General features: G+C 37.3%; 1 protein-coding gene and 1 long non-coding RNA gene across 7 annotated transcripts in view; one reads left to right on the forward strand and one right to left on the reverse strand.

The window, feature by feature from the left end:
* Window positions 1–10,546, reverse strand: part of LOC144333302 (uncharacterized) — a 61,877-nt gene extending 51,331 nt beyond the window's left edge. Inside the window, exon 1 of the long non-coding RNA XR_013401848.1 lies at window positions 9,799–10,546. This is a non-coding gene — a long non-coding RNA (uncharacterized LOC144333302). The remainder of the gene's footprint in view (window positions 1–9,798) is intronic.
* An 89-nt stretch (window positions 10,547–10,635) lies between these two features.
* HNMT (histamine N-methyltransferase) overlaps window positions 10,636–18,418 on the forward strand; it is a 48,561-nt gene continuing 40,778 nt past the window's right edge. Inside the window, exons 1-4 of one of the 6 annotated variants that reach the window (XM_077956448.1) lie at window positions 10,636–10,812; window positions 13,314–13,768; window positions 14,988–15,074; window positions 16,389–16,441. In XM_077956448.1, coding sequence (XP_077812574.1) covers window positions 15,058–15,074; window positions 16,389–16,441 — 70 coding nt within the window. In that variant the 5' untranslated portion in view covers window positions 10,636–10,812; window positions 13,314–13,768; window positions 14,988–15,057. 6 annotated transcript variants of the gene reach the window in all.

An 18,418-nucleotide genomic window follows, 5' to 3' on the forward strand; every position in this document is an offset into this window, starting at 1 on the left:
ACAGGAGGAGAAAGGGACAGACAGCTCTGAAATTCTCACATCTGAAAAGGAATCCCATCATCATGGGACTCCTAATGACCTCCCATTATCGGGTGCCCACTGATGAGTTTCCCAAAACCCTGATAGATTCCCAAGAAATAGTTTTCAGTCAAATACCCTCATCAAATAAAGGCAGTCTTCTTAAAGAGTTCATGAGTACTAGTCCTCAATGACCTGTAGCTATCATAATAGTCACCTTTTGTTTTCACTATTTTATCTGGCATTCAGTGAGTACTTAATACATTCTTGGTATTTTGCTTTATGCTTTTTTTTTTCCTTTTTCTTTTTCCACTCTCACAACAAATTAATTTACTATAGTAGGCAGTTGTTCTGATTATTGCCTGTTTGATGCTAGATACCATTCTGGTCCTTCCCATCCTCTACTAAGTACTTCAAAAAGTTGAATCCTGCAAGTTATATCACCCATGCTTTTTTGCCAATTGGGTTTCAGCTAGTTTTAGGAAAGTGGAAAAACTGGTAGAGATGAGGGGTAGGAAGAGGAGACACTGGGTACTTCTGCCCATGTCCTGGTGTTTCAGGCAGCATCCTCAAGAGTGCTTGTGTCCCCTCCATTGTTCTACCTCCCACTAGGCAGCTTGAGCTCCAGATAACACCTGCTCCTACAGGTGGTACAGGTGGCAAGGGCATGCTGTCCTGAGGGCTTGCTCACTTTCCTTGTTTGCTTTTCAGTTCCAACACCTTTATCATGAGCTACCCGTATTAAAAATTATCTCTGGAACCCTGGACAGAGATTTTGCCATTTGTATTGAAACCTGACTAATACAGCATTACTGTGTTCATCCCATAAATGAAGGAACTGAAAGTTAAAGAAGTCAACCTCACACCAGAGAGTTTATTATATGCCAGGCATTAGGCTGAAACTTGATACGTATTATTTCTTTTAATCCTCGCAAATTTTTATGAGGTAGGAATTATTATCTCTATTTCATAGGTAAGAAAATAAAGCTCAGGGAACATAAATAACCTGCTCAATGCCATACTAGTAACTGGTAGACATAGGAACAATGATATCTCTGTCTCTAGATCATAGCAAGGGTACAACCAATTAATTAAGAGATGCTGGAAGATGGCACCTCCCCTTCCGGTGGTTCCCACATACAGTCATTAGCCACACGCTTCAGGAAGTTCATGATGGGGACTGGAGAAAGGTAGCCTGTACGGCATTACCACAACTCAGCCAGTTTAAAAGAAGGTTCAGGTTCTCCAAAGCCACTTTGCAAATAACCACAGGGCTAAAAACAATAGTGCACTGCTAATTGTTTAACAATCTGCTCTCCAAGGAGATTTTTTTTAAAAGATCTGATTCATAGAGTTTTCCAGTCTTCATGGTGTAAATGTAACTGGGCAGCTTAACTTCAAAATGCATTTTAAACTTTTTTTTTTTCCTTTCTCTTGGGTTTTAAGATATAACCTTGCAGCAAACTGCAGAAGCCTTTTTCCTTAGTCTTAAAATATACTTCATGTCCCTTTTTTTCTCACCATATACTCCCCTTCACATTTATCTAAACTGGACACTAGTATCCAAGTATGTGCCTTCTTAGAAGTCCCAGGGGTTAGTCATGAGATAGACCAAGTCTGAAGACCCAGTTGCAAAATTCTAGAGATATGTCAAGGCCGCTAGTTAACAACTGGCCATTGTTGAGAACACATCTGCCAGAGATCAAGGTGGACCAGGACTCAAGATAGCCACTAGAACAAGACACACAGACACTGTACTCAGGCCAATTCTTGCCTGCATTCCTTAGTAAGTTTTCCTTCTTTAAATTCCTGCCTTCCCACAAAAAATCAAAGTGGTTGCTTTATATGGGAATCTGGCCACTTCCACTTTGCTCGTATTGGTTAACAAAGTCTCTATTTCTTTCTACCAGATATTGCTCTTGTTACTTGGACTCTGCAAGCAGTGAGCATCCAGAACTGTGTTCAGTTACATAAATACTCCCACCATGGCTCATTTCAAGCTACTCATGTGATATCAACCAGCTCACAAAGTTCCTGAAATTCTAACAATCAGCTCCACCATACCATTGGTTAAATATCTAAAAGGCAGTCAGTATTTGTTGACTAAAATATAGACACTGCTACATACTCCCAGAAGGGTAAAGCAAATGTGACTGGCAATCCAAAAAATGTCCTATGACACAGCAAATTCACTCATGATAATAGAAATGAGTGCATATATCCACAAAAGACAGGTGCAGAAATGTTTCTGCCAGCATTGCTCCTAATAGCCCAAACTGGAAGAAAGAGTGCCAATGCCCAATTAAGTAAAAGAAAATGGTTTTAAAAATTATGGAATATTTATATAATGGAATGTGTATTGACATGAATGAACTGCCGATGCACAAAATGTGGGTGTATTTCAAACATATTATGTAGAGCTAAAGAAGGCAGACACAAAAGACTATAGTATGCATAGTACTCTGTATGACCTTTTCATATGATGGTCAAGACAAGCAAAACGTATCTGGGAAAGTTAAAGTCCAAATGGTGTTTGTCTCGGGGTGGAGAGAGTATTGTTGATTGCAGACATGAGTTAATCCTCTAGGAGACTAGAAATGTAAATATTATAGAAAGGAGACTTGATCTGGGCAATGGTTATATAGATATATACATATATGAAATTTCCTCCACCTGTACCCTTGAGATTTGTATAGTTTATCATATGAAAATTATGCTTAAAAGTTTTAAAAAGTAGTCTTTGGGCCCCGCAGGCATATGTTCTCAGATCATGCCCAAGCAAGGTGTATTAATCTGTTTTCACGCTGCTGATGAAGACATACCCAAGACTGGGAAATTTACAAAAGAAAGAGGTTTAATTTGACTCATGGTTCCATGTGGCTGGGGAGGCCTCACAATCATGGCAGAAGGCAAAGAGGAACAAATTACATTTTACGTGGATGACAGTAGGCAGAGAGAGAACTTGTGTAGGGCAACTCCCAGTTTTAAAACCATCAGATCTAGAGAGATCCATTCACTATCATGATAAGAGCATGGGAAAGACCTGCCCCTATAATTCAGTCACCTCCCACTGGGTTCCTCCCATGACATGTGGATAGTGGGAGTTATAATCAAAGATGAGATTTGGGTGGGAACTCAGCCAAATCATATTACAAGGCATCTCAGATAAGAATGTTCTAGCCCAGGAGAATGTTCTAGTCCTGAGGTTTCATAGACTATATTTTTTGGTATATTGAGCACATACTTCTTCACCAGATGCCAGAGAAGTTTGCTTACCACAATCCCTCTATTTATAAAATTCCTTTTACATGAAGCTTTTCCCTTCACCAGATCCCCACCTCCACACTACTACTACCCCTTACAGTAGTCACTGAAGTTTGCATCATCTGTAACAACGACAGTGAGGCAAAATCTCAGTTCACGAATTGTATTATTGTAGTTTTGTTTGTTTTTTTGTTTTGATAGCTGTCCAGTTCTTGCTAATTTTTCAGGTTCTAAATACTTACTGACCTTTACCTTTGAGAGGAGATCTGGTACTTTCAAGGTGACTTAAAAATTTTTTTATTATTAAATGGAAAGTTAGTTCACAGACTCTTTTTTGTTGTGCCTTATTCTTTGTTCACATCCTAAATATTTCATATAAGCTTTATATCTCTAGAATTTCACTGATTACTCTTTATGTCTTTTAACAGGATTTGTCTGTCCATCTTCTCTCTTCCTTCTCAATTAATTATCATCCAAGTATTTCATCTGCATCACAAGATGGTTTGGTTTGTCCCTGATTGGGTATTTTGGGCCTTTCTTGTTTTAAGTTAATTAAAACGAAATTATCATAAACTCCACATTAATAAAGTGTAATTGAAACAACTAAGTTATTAATAGTAACAAGATATATGGCATTATTACCAGCTGTGTGACCTTAAGCAACTCACATTGGTAAATTTGCCTAATACCAGAAAGTCAAGGGGCTTCTTACCCAGAGACCATCTTTAGGTTACCATTTACGATTTATTGACAATCTTTAGATACAGTGGCTCTACTAGCTATGAATATATATACAACTACTTTTAGTTTCACAAGCTCACAAAAACTTATCTTTTTAAAAGATGGAAGGCATTTAACGAGAACTTCAAGAAAGCTTAAAGATCATCTCACCTCTCATCTTTCCACATATTTTTTATGTATGGAAAAAAAAGTTTAGAGCAGATTTACCTAGTAAGAGGCAAGGCTTGTATAGCATTCAATTTTTTTGCTTCTTATTTCCATGTTTATGAGAAACTTACCTAAGTCTCTTGTGGAATGTAAGATTCCTGATGCCTATTATATTTTACTGAAATTACCAGTCTAATCAAGCTCTAAAATTTTATGTGCTATAATTCCAATCCTTCCTTTGAGACCACAGTTGGATCAGTCTTCCTGATAAATTTCAAATAAGCTAGCAGATCAAGTAAATCAATCAATTTGTATAAAATACTGTCTTCCTCCATTCTTGTCAAGTGAAAAGAAAATGGGATTCTTTGACCTATTTGACTAAGATATTTTAGCAATATTGCTGTTAACATATACCTACTATGGATTATGCTATTTAGATGATCGGACATAAGAATAAGAAGCTAGACCAATGAGTATGGTGTCGGAAGACTAAAGACCAGGATGAACAGAAATATTGGAACAATGCTGTGCAGAAGAAAAAGGGTCCTGAAGCCTTTGCTATTGTTTTTTCTTCTCTTTTGTTCATTTGTTTATTTTTTGGTATACCACATACAGAGGAAGAAGAATGAACAAGGGAAAGCCTTTGTTTTTTGACCTAGCAAAGATGGTGTTCCATTAAAAGGTGATAGAAAGAACACAGAATTATTCCACTTTTTCTTTGCTCCTATCTGCTGTAACATGGAAAATAATCTTCATGTTGGAAAGACACAGAAAGGTGAGAGGTAATATGGTATAATTTTTTTAAATGAGCCTTGGAATCAAACATTAATTTGAACCCAGGCTCTTCTCTTAGGACTTATGAGGTCTTATACTATTTATCTGCTCTGAGTCTCACTTGATGGTATCAATAGTTCCATCCCCCAGAGTGTTAGAAGTATATAAGGCACTTTGACACAGTAACAGCTTAATAATTGATATGTAATAGGGGATGGATGTCCAAAATAGGTAAGAAAATAAATAACAATTTTAAATTAGGTGATAATTTAAAGTCTAAAAAAATTACATTTCAGTGTGCTGAAAGAACTCGTAAAAGCAATACTGATGTCATTGCTGGTAACTTTTGAAAAGTCATGGCAAATGATAGATGTGCTAGATTGTTGCTTCAATTTTCCAAAAAAAAAAAAAAAGGGAAAAAAAGATTTTCAAGATTCGGTAATTCCAACCAGCCAGCTAGAAGGAAATTCCAGATGCAGTATGGATTATGAAACAGATATTCTATATGCAATTTTAAAAGGAAGTTTTGATTGCTGAAACCAGCACTTAATCAAACACAAATCATGCTGAAAGCAACAAGATTTCCTCTTTTTTTTGGTCTTTTGAGGGACTGCAAGATTAATCAGAGAAATGCCGTAGCCATGATATATTTGCATCTGAAGAGGACATGTGACAAAGGTTTTATGAATCTTTAATATACTAATGTGCATTATAAATATCCAGAGGAAGCTACTCAATTCAGCACTTTTTAAATTATTTGACTGTGGAACCCTTTTTTTTGCAGAGTAAAATCTGAAAGAAGTTGGGTTGGGTGGAACTTTGGGAAACACTAGTGTAAGCCTGGAAAATACATCGCCACTTTTTAGGTAGCTTTGGGGATATTGTGTTTATTTTCAAACATCACCATTTAAAGGAACCCAGACAAACTAGAGTATTTCCAAAGGAGGGGCCAGAGTAATGAATTACATAACGCTATATTGCAGAAGAAATAATTAGGAGCTATGAAAGAGACACTTTGGGGAGTAAGGTTGTCCTGATGGTTGATTTCAATTTTTTTTATGGTTGTTATATGGAGAAAGAACTGAATTACTTCTGTTTAGTTTAAGCAACCAGAAATAGGAGTACTATCTAAGAATTACAGGGCAGCAAGTTTTGGCTGAATATAAAGATTTTTGTGAGAGCGCTAGTCCTGGGATTTGACAGACCTACAATTCAACACCAGTCCTGCAGTTTTTGGCTAGGTAGCTTAATCTCTCAGAAACTTGGTTTTCTCATTTGTAATAGGGGGAAGTTGATGGAGGTACTACAAAGAGTAAATCCTTGGATATACTCCAAGTAAATGTAGGATTTACATTAAATTTTATAAGGTCCATACAATTTCTGGCACATAGTAAGTGCTCAAGAAATGGAAGTCTGGTGTTATTGGTAACATATAGAGCTACTCAATAATGAAAAGGATGGAGGACATCTGATAGCAGACAACATCTCAAGAGTGTAAATGCTCAAGCACATTGTTAATTATTTAAAAAAGAACTGAAAGTCTACTTTGGGCAACACATCAGGGAAGTAGCTGTGACTCAGTTCCTGTCTTTATGAGCTAAGTCACATGGGGACAAGCAGGGGAGTTAAGGCGAATATATTAAACAACAATAACACAAGGATGAATGCTTGCAAGAATATCAGAAATTATGAGCATGAGTGCTGAATTTTTTGAGGGAAATATGGAAGGATATATGAAAGTGGTAGCATATGAAGAATAGAAAATTTTTCAATGGATGTGGTAAGAAAGGAAGCAGCATGTTACAGAAGGAACTATTGTGAGGAGAGGCTGTAGGCAAAAAAGCATAGGAACGTATCCAGAGAAGCAGCACAATTTGAAGGGGATATAAATGCAAAACTAGAGATAAATGAGACACAATTCTGGATAATTATTGGGGGAGCTACAGAGTGGATCTTGTACTTGCCTTGGGGGTCAGTGGGGAGACTAAATATTATAAGAGAAAGAAAAGAGTGTCTATCTAAACTTACTTAAAAAAAAAAAAAGAAACATGAAGTTGACAAGGCAATAAAATTGGTTAGGATCTGTGTGATTCCTAAAGCAGGAAACCCAATTAACAAAACAGCACAGTATAGGATAACTGGCCAGACAAATGCAGAAGGTTGCAACTGCACCCCTTCTTTACACCATATATAAAAATTAACTCAAGATGGATTAAAGACTTAAATATAAAACGCAAAACTATAGAAACCCTGGAAGACAACCTAGGCAATACCATGCAGGACATACACATGGACAAAGATTTCATGACGAAGACATCAAAAGCAAAAGTTCACAAATGAGAACTAATTACACTAAGGATCTTCTCTATAGCAAAAGAAAACTATAAACAGAATAAACAACCTACAGAATGGGAGAAAAATTTTGCAAACTATGCACTTAACAAAGGTCTAGTATCCATCATCTATAAAGAACTTATATAAATTTACAAGAAAAAAAACATTAAAAAGTGGATAGAGGACATGAATAGATACTTTTCAAAAGAAGACATGTATGCAGCCAACAATCATATGAATAAAAAGTTCAACATCACTTATCATTAGAGAAATGCAAATAAAAACTACAATGAGATACCACCTCACACCGGTCACAGTGGCTATTATGAAAAAGTTAAAAAATAACAGGTGCTGGCAAGGTTGTGGAGAAAAGGAAACACTTATACCCCATTGGTAGGAGTGTAAATTAGTTCAACCATTGTGGAAGACAGTGTGGCGATTCCTCAAAGACCTAAAGACAGAAATCCCATTCAACCCAGCAATCCCATTACTGGGTATATACCCAAAGGAATATAAATTGTTCTGTTATAAAGACACAAGTATGTGAAGGTTTATTGCAACACTATATGCAATAACAAATACATGGAAACAACCTAAATGCTCATCAATGACAGACTGGACAAAGAAAATGTGATATATGTATACCATGGAATACTAAGCAGCCATAAAAAAGGATGAGATCATGTCCTTTGTGGGGACATGGATGGAACTGGAGGCCATTATCCTTAGCGAACTAATGCAGGAACAGAAACCCAAATACTGCATATTCTCACTTACAAGTGGGAGCTAAATAATGAGAAAATATGGAAACATTAGATGGGAAAAACACATACTGGGCCTATTGGAGGTGGAGTGTGGGAAGAAGGAGAGAATCAGGAAAAATAACTAGTGGGTACTAGGCTTAATACCTGAGTGGTGAAATGATCTGTAAAACAAGCCCCCATGAAACATGTTTACCTATGTAACAAATCTGCACAGGTACCCTTGAACTTAAAAGTTTTTTTTTGTTTTTGTTTTGTTTTGTTTTGTTTTTAAATAGCACAATAAGTGAAAAATAAAGAAAATCTCAAGTAGGGTGGAAACAGTGGGAATGGAAAGGAAGTCCTCAATGGGATCCACATGAAGAACAGGCTTTGTTGGAGAATATCTGACAGCAGACAAGAGAGGTGATAGTCTCAGAAGACCAAGTTTCAGTTAAGGGAGGTCTTAGCAGCAGCTTTCCAAGAGAAAGTCATGTCAGGAGTATTCCTCAGCAGAATAGCCAACAGCAACTCTTACTGAACATTTATTCAATAGATGAATACATTATTGGCCATTTTTGGTTTGGGTTAAAATGAAACAAAAACAGATAGATGTACACATGAATGAATGAATGAATGATTTGGGTTGAGCTCTAAAGAGAAAAATGGAAGATGGTAATACAAGCAAAAGTTTGTCAGAGCCAATCTGAGGAAATGGAAGGCTGGTTGGATAGAGATGTGAGTAGAGAACTAGCAAAGACCTTATCCAAGGATGAGTGAAGGGCAGAGGAGCTAAATCAGGGCCTGACCAAATAGGGCCTGTGGCCGAACCCAGCCCTACCCACCTGTTTTGTGCAGCCCATGAGCTACCAATAACTTTTATGTTTTTAAATGGTTAAAGTAAATTCAAAGAAGGATAGTATTTCATGACATGAGAAAATGATATGAAACTCAAATTTCAACGTCCATGAATAAAGTGACGATTGTTTTTGTTATTTTATTATTATTACTATTTTTTTCTGCGGAAGGGACTGGCTTGCACTTTTTAAACATTAGTTATGCTATTCTCACTACAACCCTATGAGATAAAATTCGTTGTTCCCATTTTACTAATGAGCAAACTGCAGCTTATATTTCAGCCAAAGTCACATAGTTCATTAAGGACAGAGTCATCCATGGCAATCTGCCTATCCAGGTGTTCCATTTTCCCCTAGGGTAAAAGCACTGGCTCTAAGAATAGTGAGAACAAAACATACTTATAAAAGAGAGTTGGGGGAGGGGGTTGGGGGCTGGGCATGGTGGCTCATGCCTGTAATCCCAGCACTTTGGGAGGCCAAGGTGGGTGGATCACTTGAGGTCAAGAGTTCAACCCCAGCCTGACCAACATGGTGAAACCCCATCTCTACTAAAAATATAAAAATTAGCCAGGCGTGGTGGCGGGCGCCTGTAATCCCAGTTATTCGGGAGGCTGAGACAGGAGAATCACTTCAGCCCAGGAGGCAGAGGTTGCAGTCAGCGGAGATCGCACCATGGCACTCCAGGTTGGGCGACAGAGCGAGACTCCGTCTCAAAAAACAAAAACAAACAAACAAAAAACAAAGGGGGTTGGGAAGTGTTTTGAATGCTTAGAGGGCAGTTTGGGAACTCAATTAGAAGGGGACGGTTTAAGCAGACATATTTCTAAGAGACTTATAATGAGTTAACTCATTTGATCCTCACAACTCCTCCATGAGTTGGATGCTATTATTAAAAACTCAGTATTAGATAAAGAATTAGATACCTTCTTAAAGACCACTTCCCAGGAGAAAGACTGTGTGTGAGTACTCTGAAGCTTTGGGTCTTCTGGTGGGTGACACCACTGGGTTTCCAAAGGCTCAACCAGCCAAGCGAACTGTCTTTGACCTCGTCGTGTTCAAAGTGCTTAGGGAAGGATTCTACGGACTGGGCTTTTACCCTGGTGTCCTGCATTCTTGCTCCAAGACTTCTCTCACCACTCTCAATCCCCTAAATGCAGCTTCTGACAGCTTCTAGCTACGAGTTCTTGGGCTCCTCCTTGGTGACTTCTTCTTAAGATAATTTGAGTTACCACAAATCAGCATTTGAAGAAATGCAACAGATAAGTTGAAAATTCAAGTGCTGAGGGATGTAAAGGCCAAAACAATCCTGTAGAAAGCCCAGAGGCAGATGACAGTCTTTCGTCAAAGATTTCACTGCTGTAGATTTCTGAGAGTGCTGTGTAGCTGTCCTTTTCATCCTGCATTTGCCACTTTGAACAGTCACTTTCCCACTTGGAACTTACTTGTGGCTCTGCTGGCAAAACAGGAAGTGATTTGAATACAGTCTGTTTTTATGACCTTTCAACATCAGGAGTTTGAAAAGTTTTAGCAGTGTATTTACAGCCTTGCTTTAGTACTTCTATTTCTTATAAAACAACCGTGTAGGGGTTAAAGTATCAGTGCAAAGTGCTGTTCAAATATTGAGTCAGTAATGAGCTCTGCACGCCAGCCTTTGGTGCATGTTAAATTCAAAACAAGCTTAGCGTTTTTTTTTTTTTTGGATAGAAACTGGTGGGGGTGGGGAAAGAATGAGGGAACTGGGAAGAGAAGGAGGGGAAGTTAAACCTTGCTTCCCACTCTGTCTTTCTCAGAAAACCAAACATGGCATCTTCCATGAGGAGCTTGTTTTCTGACCACGGGAGATATGTTGAATCTTTCCGGAGGTTTCTCAGCCATTCCACGGAACACCAGTGCATGCAGGAATTCATGGACAAGAAGCTGCCAGGCATAATAGCAAGGTAACAAAAGGGACGTTGTTGTCAAAGGGACAAGCCTGAGACTCGCTGTGCGTCAGTGATAGATGGGTCTAGCTCAGCCTAGCAGGCTGGGCACGGGGATAAGGGCGAGTTACTGATAGCAACTCCCCCTCGTCCCCCTCCTCGCTGCCCTGCCCTGCCTTTCTCCTGCAGTGCTTTGGTTCTACGTTTGCTTTAAACACTTAAAGGCTCCCTTTTGTGCTGTATTTCCAGCTGCATACAGATAAGCGTTAACCATTTGAAGGCACAAATCCATGTTCATTTGGAAAAAGATAAGATGCTAATCTTCGAACTCAGACTTTTCAGCCCTCCTCCAAATTTTACATCCCCGAAAAGGCCCAAAGGGAGTCTGGTATACTTTTCATTAGAATCAAATATAAATAATTGCCAAAGTAAGATTTGCCCTGAGGACTGAGTCCCTCAGTTCTCATAATATCCATTTAAATTCATTTTCCTTATCCATTGTTATAGTTATCACTCTCTTCCCCAAAATTGTCTTTTTCTTTCAACTTAATATTAGCAACGTGTTCCTTAAAAAAAGAACCATTTTCCCATTATCAGTGAAACTCACTGGTTCCTATCCTTCTTGCAGAGTTCTTTTTTGGGGTGATTAATGTATTCAATTTGTGTCAGAGCTGATAAGCATTATGAGAGTAACAGATTCCACATGCTAAAGATAATCAAATCACCTATCTAGGGGTGATTTGCTGTAACTCACTCTGCTTCAGGAAATAATAATGGAAAACTGGGAAGAAATGACTATGGATCCAATTTGCAAACAGCAAAGGAAAGTGGTATTTTATCTTTTGCTAAATTTCTCTATTATAGGCCTGAAATTCTTTCACCAGGGCAGTACCTACGTCTGACCAGAGCAGGCATTATTAGATGTATATAAAATTTTATTTCCCTTTCTATTTAACATGATTCAGATTTTAAATGTTAGCTTTAAAAAAATAGGATACTATATATTAAAAATTAATATATAATAGGATAAGGATGCCAAACATCAAAGCAGATGGCAAATACAGATAACTTCTTATCTAGGAACTAATTATAGTTAACCTCTTTGGGTTTCCTTGCTCACTTCTAAAGTTAAAGGTAATGAGCTAATTTCTCAATTCTTTTCCAGTACCAAAAGTATTGCTCATGTCTGTAGCTTACCAGATCCTTGGTTTTCTTCAGCCATACAGAGTTTGGTTTGAAGAGGTGCTGTGGATGGAGATAACGTAATAAATGATGAATGACCCCTTCCTTATCTTCAAAGTTTAATCTAACTGGAAATATTATAAAATCTGTGAAAGACTAAAGAATTTTTAAGGGCACACTGTCTTTTAACAATAGTATATAGTTAGGAATGATCAGACTCAGTGTCATTTATTTAAAAAGTAATTTTTTCCTGAAGGTAGTGTTTGAAATAAGATTTAGCTGAAGAACCTTTAAAATTGTTGCTTAAAGTTGTCTATGAGTTATGAAGTACCAAAACGTGATTAGGATACGCTTTGTGTATGTTAGGGCAGGGTTTGTTGAGTTGGTGGCTCACTGTGCTAATTGAGTATGGAGCGAGCCTATTAAATTTTTATTAAAGCAAGACGTGCTCATGTTTTAAAACATCAAATGGTTCTAAAAACAATCAAATGGTTCTAAAGTGGGTGGGGCCTATAACAAATCCCACCCACTCCATTCTTGATTCTCACTCTCCAGAAGCAACCACTTTCAGCACTTTGAAATCTTTTAGTTATTTATGGAATTTTCTTTCATAATTCAAAATAACATGTTATTTTTCTATTTCTTCATTTTGCTGTACTAAACTAGCTAATTAGCATGCGTATTTCCCACCCTTTCATGTCACTATATTTAGTCAAAATTTTGGTTAAATAATTTGAGTGTTTATGTTATTTTGCCTATGTACATATTATTAATAATTAAGCAATATACTATGCTTACATTTCCTTTTATGTACAACTTTTTGTTTTCCCTAGAGTTGACTATTGCCTTAATTTTGGTTTCTTTTCTTAGTTCTCTATGTACCTATTACTACCTTGATTCCGAAGCAGATATACTAATCTCATCTCAATATATGCAAACATATCAAGGAATCTGTTTATTTTACCCCAAGGGAACAACTTTTCTGAAGCCTTCTGTTCTTTTTTTCGGTTTAGGAAGATCTGCTTTGGCCTGCTATACAACTATTAAGGAGGGGGGTTATTTCACTTTCTGAGAATCATTTTCTTTCTGAAGTATTTGATTTCCTGATTCTGTATCTCATGCCTTTCTTTTCTTTGTTTCCTCAGTCCTTTGTTTCCTGAACTAATTCTTTAAAAGCTTTAAGAGTGAATGAGAGGTAAACTTTTTGAGATTTTGAATGTTTAAAAATCCCTTGGTTCTATGTTCATCGGAGTTAGACAGTTTGACTGGATATAGAACTGTATACTGAAAATGGTTTTGTATCATACATCTAAAGGTACTTTTACATTGTCTTTTAGATACCAGAATTGCTGTTAACAAATAAAATACTGGCCAGGTGTGTTGGTTCGTGCCTGTAATCTCAGCACTTTGGGAGACTGAGGCAGGAAGATTACTTGAGCCCAGGAGTTTGAGACAAGCCTGGGCAACACAGCAAGATCCCATCTCTACAGAAAAAGTAAACAAAAATTAGCTGAACAAGGTGGCGTGCACCTGTAGCACTGGCTACTCCAGAAGCTGAAGTGGGAAGATTGCTTAAATCCGGGAGATCAAGGCTTCAGTGAGACATGATTGCGACACTGCACTCAGTCGAGATGACAGAGTGAGACCCTGTCTCACACAAGAGAAAAAAGAAATCAAATGCTACTCAAAATTCTCATCCTTGGGTTGTGGAATAACTTCACATTATGTGTTTTGTTTTCCCTATTTTGAACTTTTTAGAATCTTATCTCTAGTACTCTGAAATTTTAAAATAGTGAGTTGTGAAATGGTTCCTTTTCACCCATTTTGTGGGTACTCCCTGGGCTATTTCGGTTGAGATTCAGAACCTTCAGTTATGAGGAACTTTGGTAATCATTCCTCCCCTCTGTTTTCTTTTTCTGAAACTTTTACTCATCAAATACCTCCTGGATTGATTACCTAATTTTCTTGTATTTCCAGTTTGCTATGACTTTCTCTTTCAGCCCATCTATTAATTTTTTACTATTATATTTTTAATTTCCAAGAATGTTTTCTATAGCATTCTTTTCATCATTCTCAGACGTAATACCTTCTTATTCATTACAAAATGTTCCTCTGCTCTCTCTGCCTCTTTCAGTCTCTGTTTCTTATGTTTGACAGCTCCCCAACTGCCTAATGAGCCTTGGTTTTCTGTTCAATCAAATAATGACGCACTAAAAGGTAGTCAGATTCTCTTTGTGTAAGTCAGGGCAGGGTTTGTTGAGTGAGTAGCTCACTGAGTAATTGTGGACTCAGCTCTTTCCTGGGTGATCCTCAGATATGAAATCATGTTAACTTTATTACTGAGATGATTTGTTTCCCTATAGAGGAATTCTTCAATCCCCTATTTGGGGGTAGATGGTGGGGCAGAGCTTGGGGGCAGGAAAAATTATAGTATATAACTATAAATAGTAAACTTGGTTATTGGTGCTGCATATTAAACTTTTAAATCCTTGGCTAGAAAATAGTAAGTTTTCAATAATTATTTGATGTCATTATAATATGTGAAATGGGATGAATAATAGTATCTAACTCATAGAGGAATTTTAAGGATTCAAAGAGGTGATTCACGTAAGTCACTTACATGTGCCTAGAATCATAATAATTTCTAATATATGTGGAGTGCTTGTCATGTGCAGTTACATTTCTAAGAACTTTACATGAATTAAATAATTGAATCCTCACAATTTCTCCATGAATTAGAAACAGTTACTAATAATCCTACAAGAGAGGTGATGTTATTATCTTATTTCACAGAGATGTCAAATAACTTGCTCAAGGTAACATATCAGTAACCTGGGATTTCAACTTGGGTCCTCTGCTTCATAGCCTCCCTATGCTGTCATAGATGTAAGCATTTTAAAGAATGAACAAAAGGTTAAGATAGAAATGGATGTGTTAGGATGCAGGATTATGAACTGGAGGATAATTAGAACTGAAAAAGGCAACTCATTTATAGGTGTTCTTGATCCTAGACTTTGCAAGATTCCTTTAGAACCTTACTTCAACCTTTGTTCCCATCCTGTGACTGTGCAAGCTTTTGCAATGAAGAGAAAACACAGGTTTGTTTACCACCCCACAGTCCAAAGAAACAAACACCATCCTTTTCCCTTCATGGTTCCCCTGTAGCAGTCATCTCTTTTCCTTCTCTCTTTCATCCTTTTTCAACAGACTCCAGATCTGCTTCCTCATTTTTGAGCTCACTTTTAATCCCATTGCCATCTGACTGCAGTCTTCAGTCTTCTTTTAAAACTGCTATTATTAAAGACACTTATATTGCCAAATTTGGTATAGATTTTTCCTTTTTTAAGTAGTACACTCTGCTGCTTTTGCCACGACTAAGGGCTTTCTCTGCCTCCAGTTACTCTAGTACTTCTCTGTGCTTTCTTTTCTTCTCTGTCTTCTTTGTGTATTCTTCACAATCCAGTTATCTTTAGAAGTTGGTATTGCATCACCATCCACTACTACTCTAACTCTGCAATATCTTTGGGTGATGGAATCTACTCTTCTAGCATTGACCATTACTTTATGATGATGATTCTCCAGAATACATCACTGACCCTGATTTCTCTTCTCCCAGCTTAAATCTTGCAAATTCAAATGTTTGCCGAATTCGTATTTATTTTTTTAAAAAGCCCTGACAAAACATAAGTTTGCTGCCAAACTATATTTCTCAGCTTCCTTTTTGGCATCACCCTCTGCCCAGTCATCCAAGCCTGAAACAGGGAAGTCATTGCACGCTCATATTTTTTGTTTTCTTACGTCTTCACATCAATCTAACAGCAAGTTCTACTGGCTTATTTCCCAATCTATCTACTTCATTCTATTTCTAGTATCTGAGTCATAATTCAGGGCTTTATTATCTCACATTTCATTTTGAGAGCAAAGTGATATCTGTTTTTTTAATGCCTAGGATAGAATACACATAATACATGTTTAATAAACATTTGTTCATTAAAAGGAAGGTTAAAAAAAAAGGGGTGGGGGAGGAAAGAAGGCAGACATTATAGATAGTGGGAACCACCTGAGCCTTTTCCCTATCTACGATGGGTGGCTTATTATATTACCAGACTCAAAACTCCACTTTTTCTATTCTTGTTCTCCAAACAATATTCAAACAAATGGCATTTTCTACCTCTGAGATGTAATTACTGCCATTTCCAAGTCTCCCAGTTCAAGATTGTTAATGAATATAACCTGTATTTTGAAATATACTCTAAAGATGGCAATGTAACTGGTATAATTGGGAACTTTCATGTTGGCCTAGTTTTCATTCATTGTATTTTTAGTCTGTTCTCTTCAACACTAGACTAGATAATCAGATTTCACAAAGCACCTAACACATTTTTCTAAAACTACATAATTTTTTCTTTCAGGATTGGAGACACAAAATCAGAAATTAAGATTCTAAGCATAGGCGGAGGTGCAGGTATGAATAATATATTTTTAAAGTTTATATTTCACTTCAAACATTATGCTGTGTGATGACAATATTGTTCATTTTTTAAGGAAGGTTTCTTTTTTTTTTTTTTCTTTTTGCTGTTGGAAGAAATCAGCTTATTAAAACTAGCAATATTACTTCAACTAACATTAATGCCCCCAGAGATTTATAGGGTATAGGATACTAGCCTTCATTACTATCTCTATTGTGAAAAAGGGATGTGACTTATTCTTTTGATAAATGAAAAATCAAATAGGATAACTTTAAGGATAACTCTTATCCAAAATGATTAAAATACTCGCAGGAAAGGAAAATCTCATAAGAAGCTTCTTAAGCTTCTGCCACTTAAAGCCTTGTTCATGGACTGGTTACTGCTTTTCAAACTGTTATTTGTCCATGTGAAGATTAGAAATATGCACTGGAATATAAACTGGAATATAAAGTGATGCATAGCTTTTTTCATTGAGAAAGTCTCACCAAGGGGAAAAATTGTGCTCAACGACAGAGTTAATTTATACTCTTGTGGACACATTCTTTGAGTGCCATGGGCCTAATCTGTTCCCTTCCTCTTAGTTCTAAAACTGAATGCTTAGAATTACCTCTAGCATTCAGAACACTCCTAAGCACCCGCCGGTTTTTTTTTTTTTAACGGAGTCTCACTCTGTCGCCCAGCCTGGAGTGTGCAGTTGTGCAATCTTGGCTCACTGCAACCTCCACCTCCCGGGTTCAAGCAATTGTCTTGTCTCAGCATCCTGAGTAGTTGGGATTATAGGCGCCAACCACCGCACCTGGCTAAATTTTGTATTTTTAATAGAGACGGGGTTTCACAATCTTGGCCAGGCTGGTCTTGAACTCCTGACCTCATAATCCACTCACTTTGGCCTCCCAAAGTGCTGGGATTATAGGCGTGAGCCACCACACCCAGCCCTAAGCACCCTTTTACAGGCATTTTATAGTCTCATTACTTTTAGATCCAGCGTTTTCATTCTAGGGGAAAATTGAAAGTCTGGAAAGGTAGATGAACACAGGTAACTCAGCCTTCAATGAACTGTATGATCTTGGCTGAAACATCAGTAAAATGAGAAAATGAATTTTATCTTATAAGGTTGTAGTGAGAGTGATATAGGTAGCATTTACAAAGTGCTTAGGACATCTTATTGCTTCTGGAGGGTGAAGGCTATTCTCTTCTGCAAAAGTGAAATAAGTTTCATCTCAAGACTTTTCCTCATATCAACTCCTGAACAGTGTTTGCTTCATTTTTAAGTTGCTACTCATCTGGAAGTTTGGGTTAATGCATTAATGTATCAAATATGTAGATATATTATTGATATATTTATCTTTAGTTATTTTATTTTGCCTGAGTGATAGTTCAATAATGGTTACAATTTAATATCAAGTGGACCCTATTGCCACTTGTAACTTAATGCCAAGTGGTAATCCCTTGAACCTCTTAAGTATAAGTGTTCTAGTGCCCCATGAATGAGTTGAATTGTGGCTCATATTAACACAAAGATAACTAAGAGCTCTCTAATGAAATGAGATCACTGATTTTTTGTTTTTTTGTTTGTTTGTTTTTTGAGATGGAATCTCACTCTGTTGCCCAGGCTAGAGTGCAGTGGCATGATCTTGGCTCACTGCAACCTCTGACTCCCGGGTTCAAGCAATTCTCCCTGCCTCAGCCTCCCAAGTATCTGGGATTATAGGAACCTGCCACCACACCAGGCTAATTTTTGTATTTTTTAGTAGAGATGGGGTTTCACCATGTTGACCAGGCTGGTCTTGAACTCCTGACCTTGAGTGATTTGCCTGCCTCGGCCTCCCAAAGTGCTGAGATTGCAGGCATAAGCCACCATGCCTGACAGAGATCACAGATTTGTAATGTCATTATTTGTTAATTTTTCTTGAAATACACTGTGATATAGTGTAATAAGAACTAATCCTTCAAATCATTTTACTTTATTATCA

The sequence above is a fragment of the Macaca mulatta genome, chromosome 12 (assembly GCF_049350105.2).
Source record: "Macaca mulatta isolate MMU2019108-1 chromosome 12, T2T-MMU8v2.0, whole genome shotgun sequence".
Lineage (NCBI taxonomy): Eukaryota > Metazoa > Chordata > Mammalia > Primates > Cercopithecidae > Macaca > Macaca mulatta.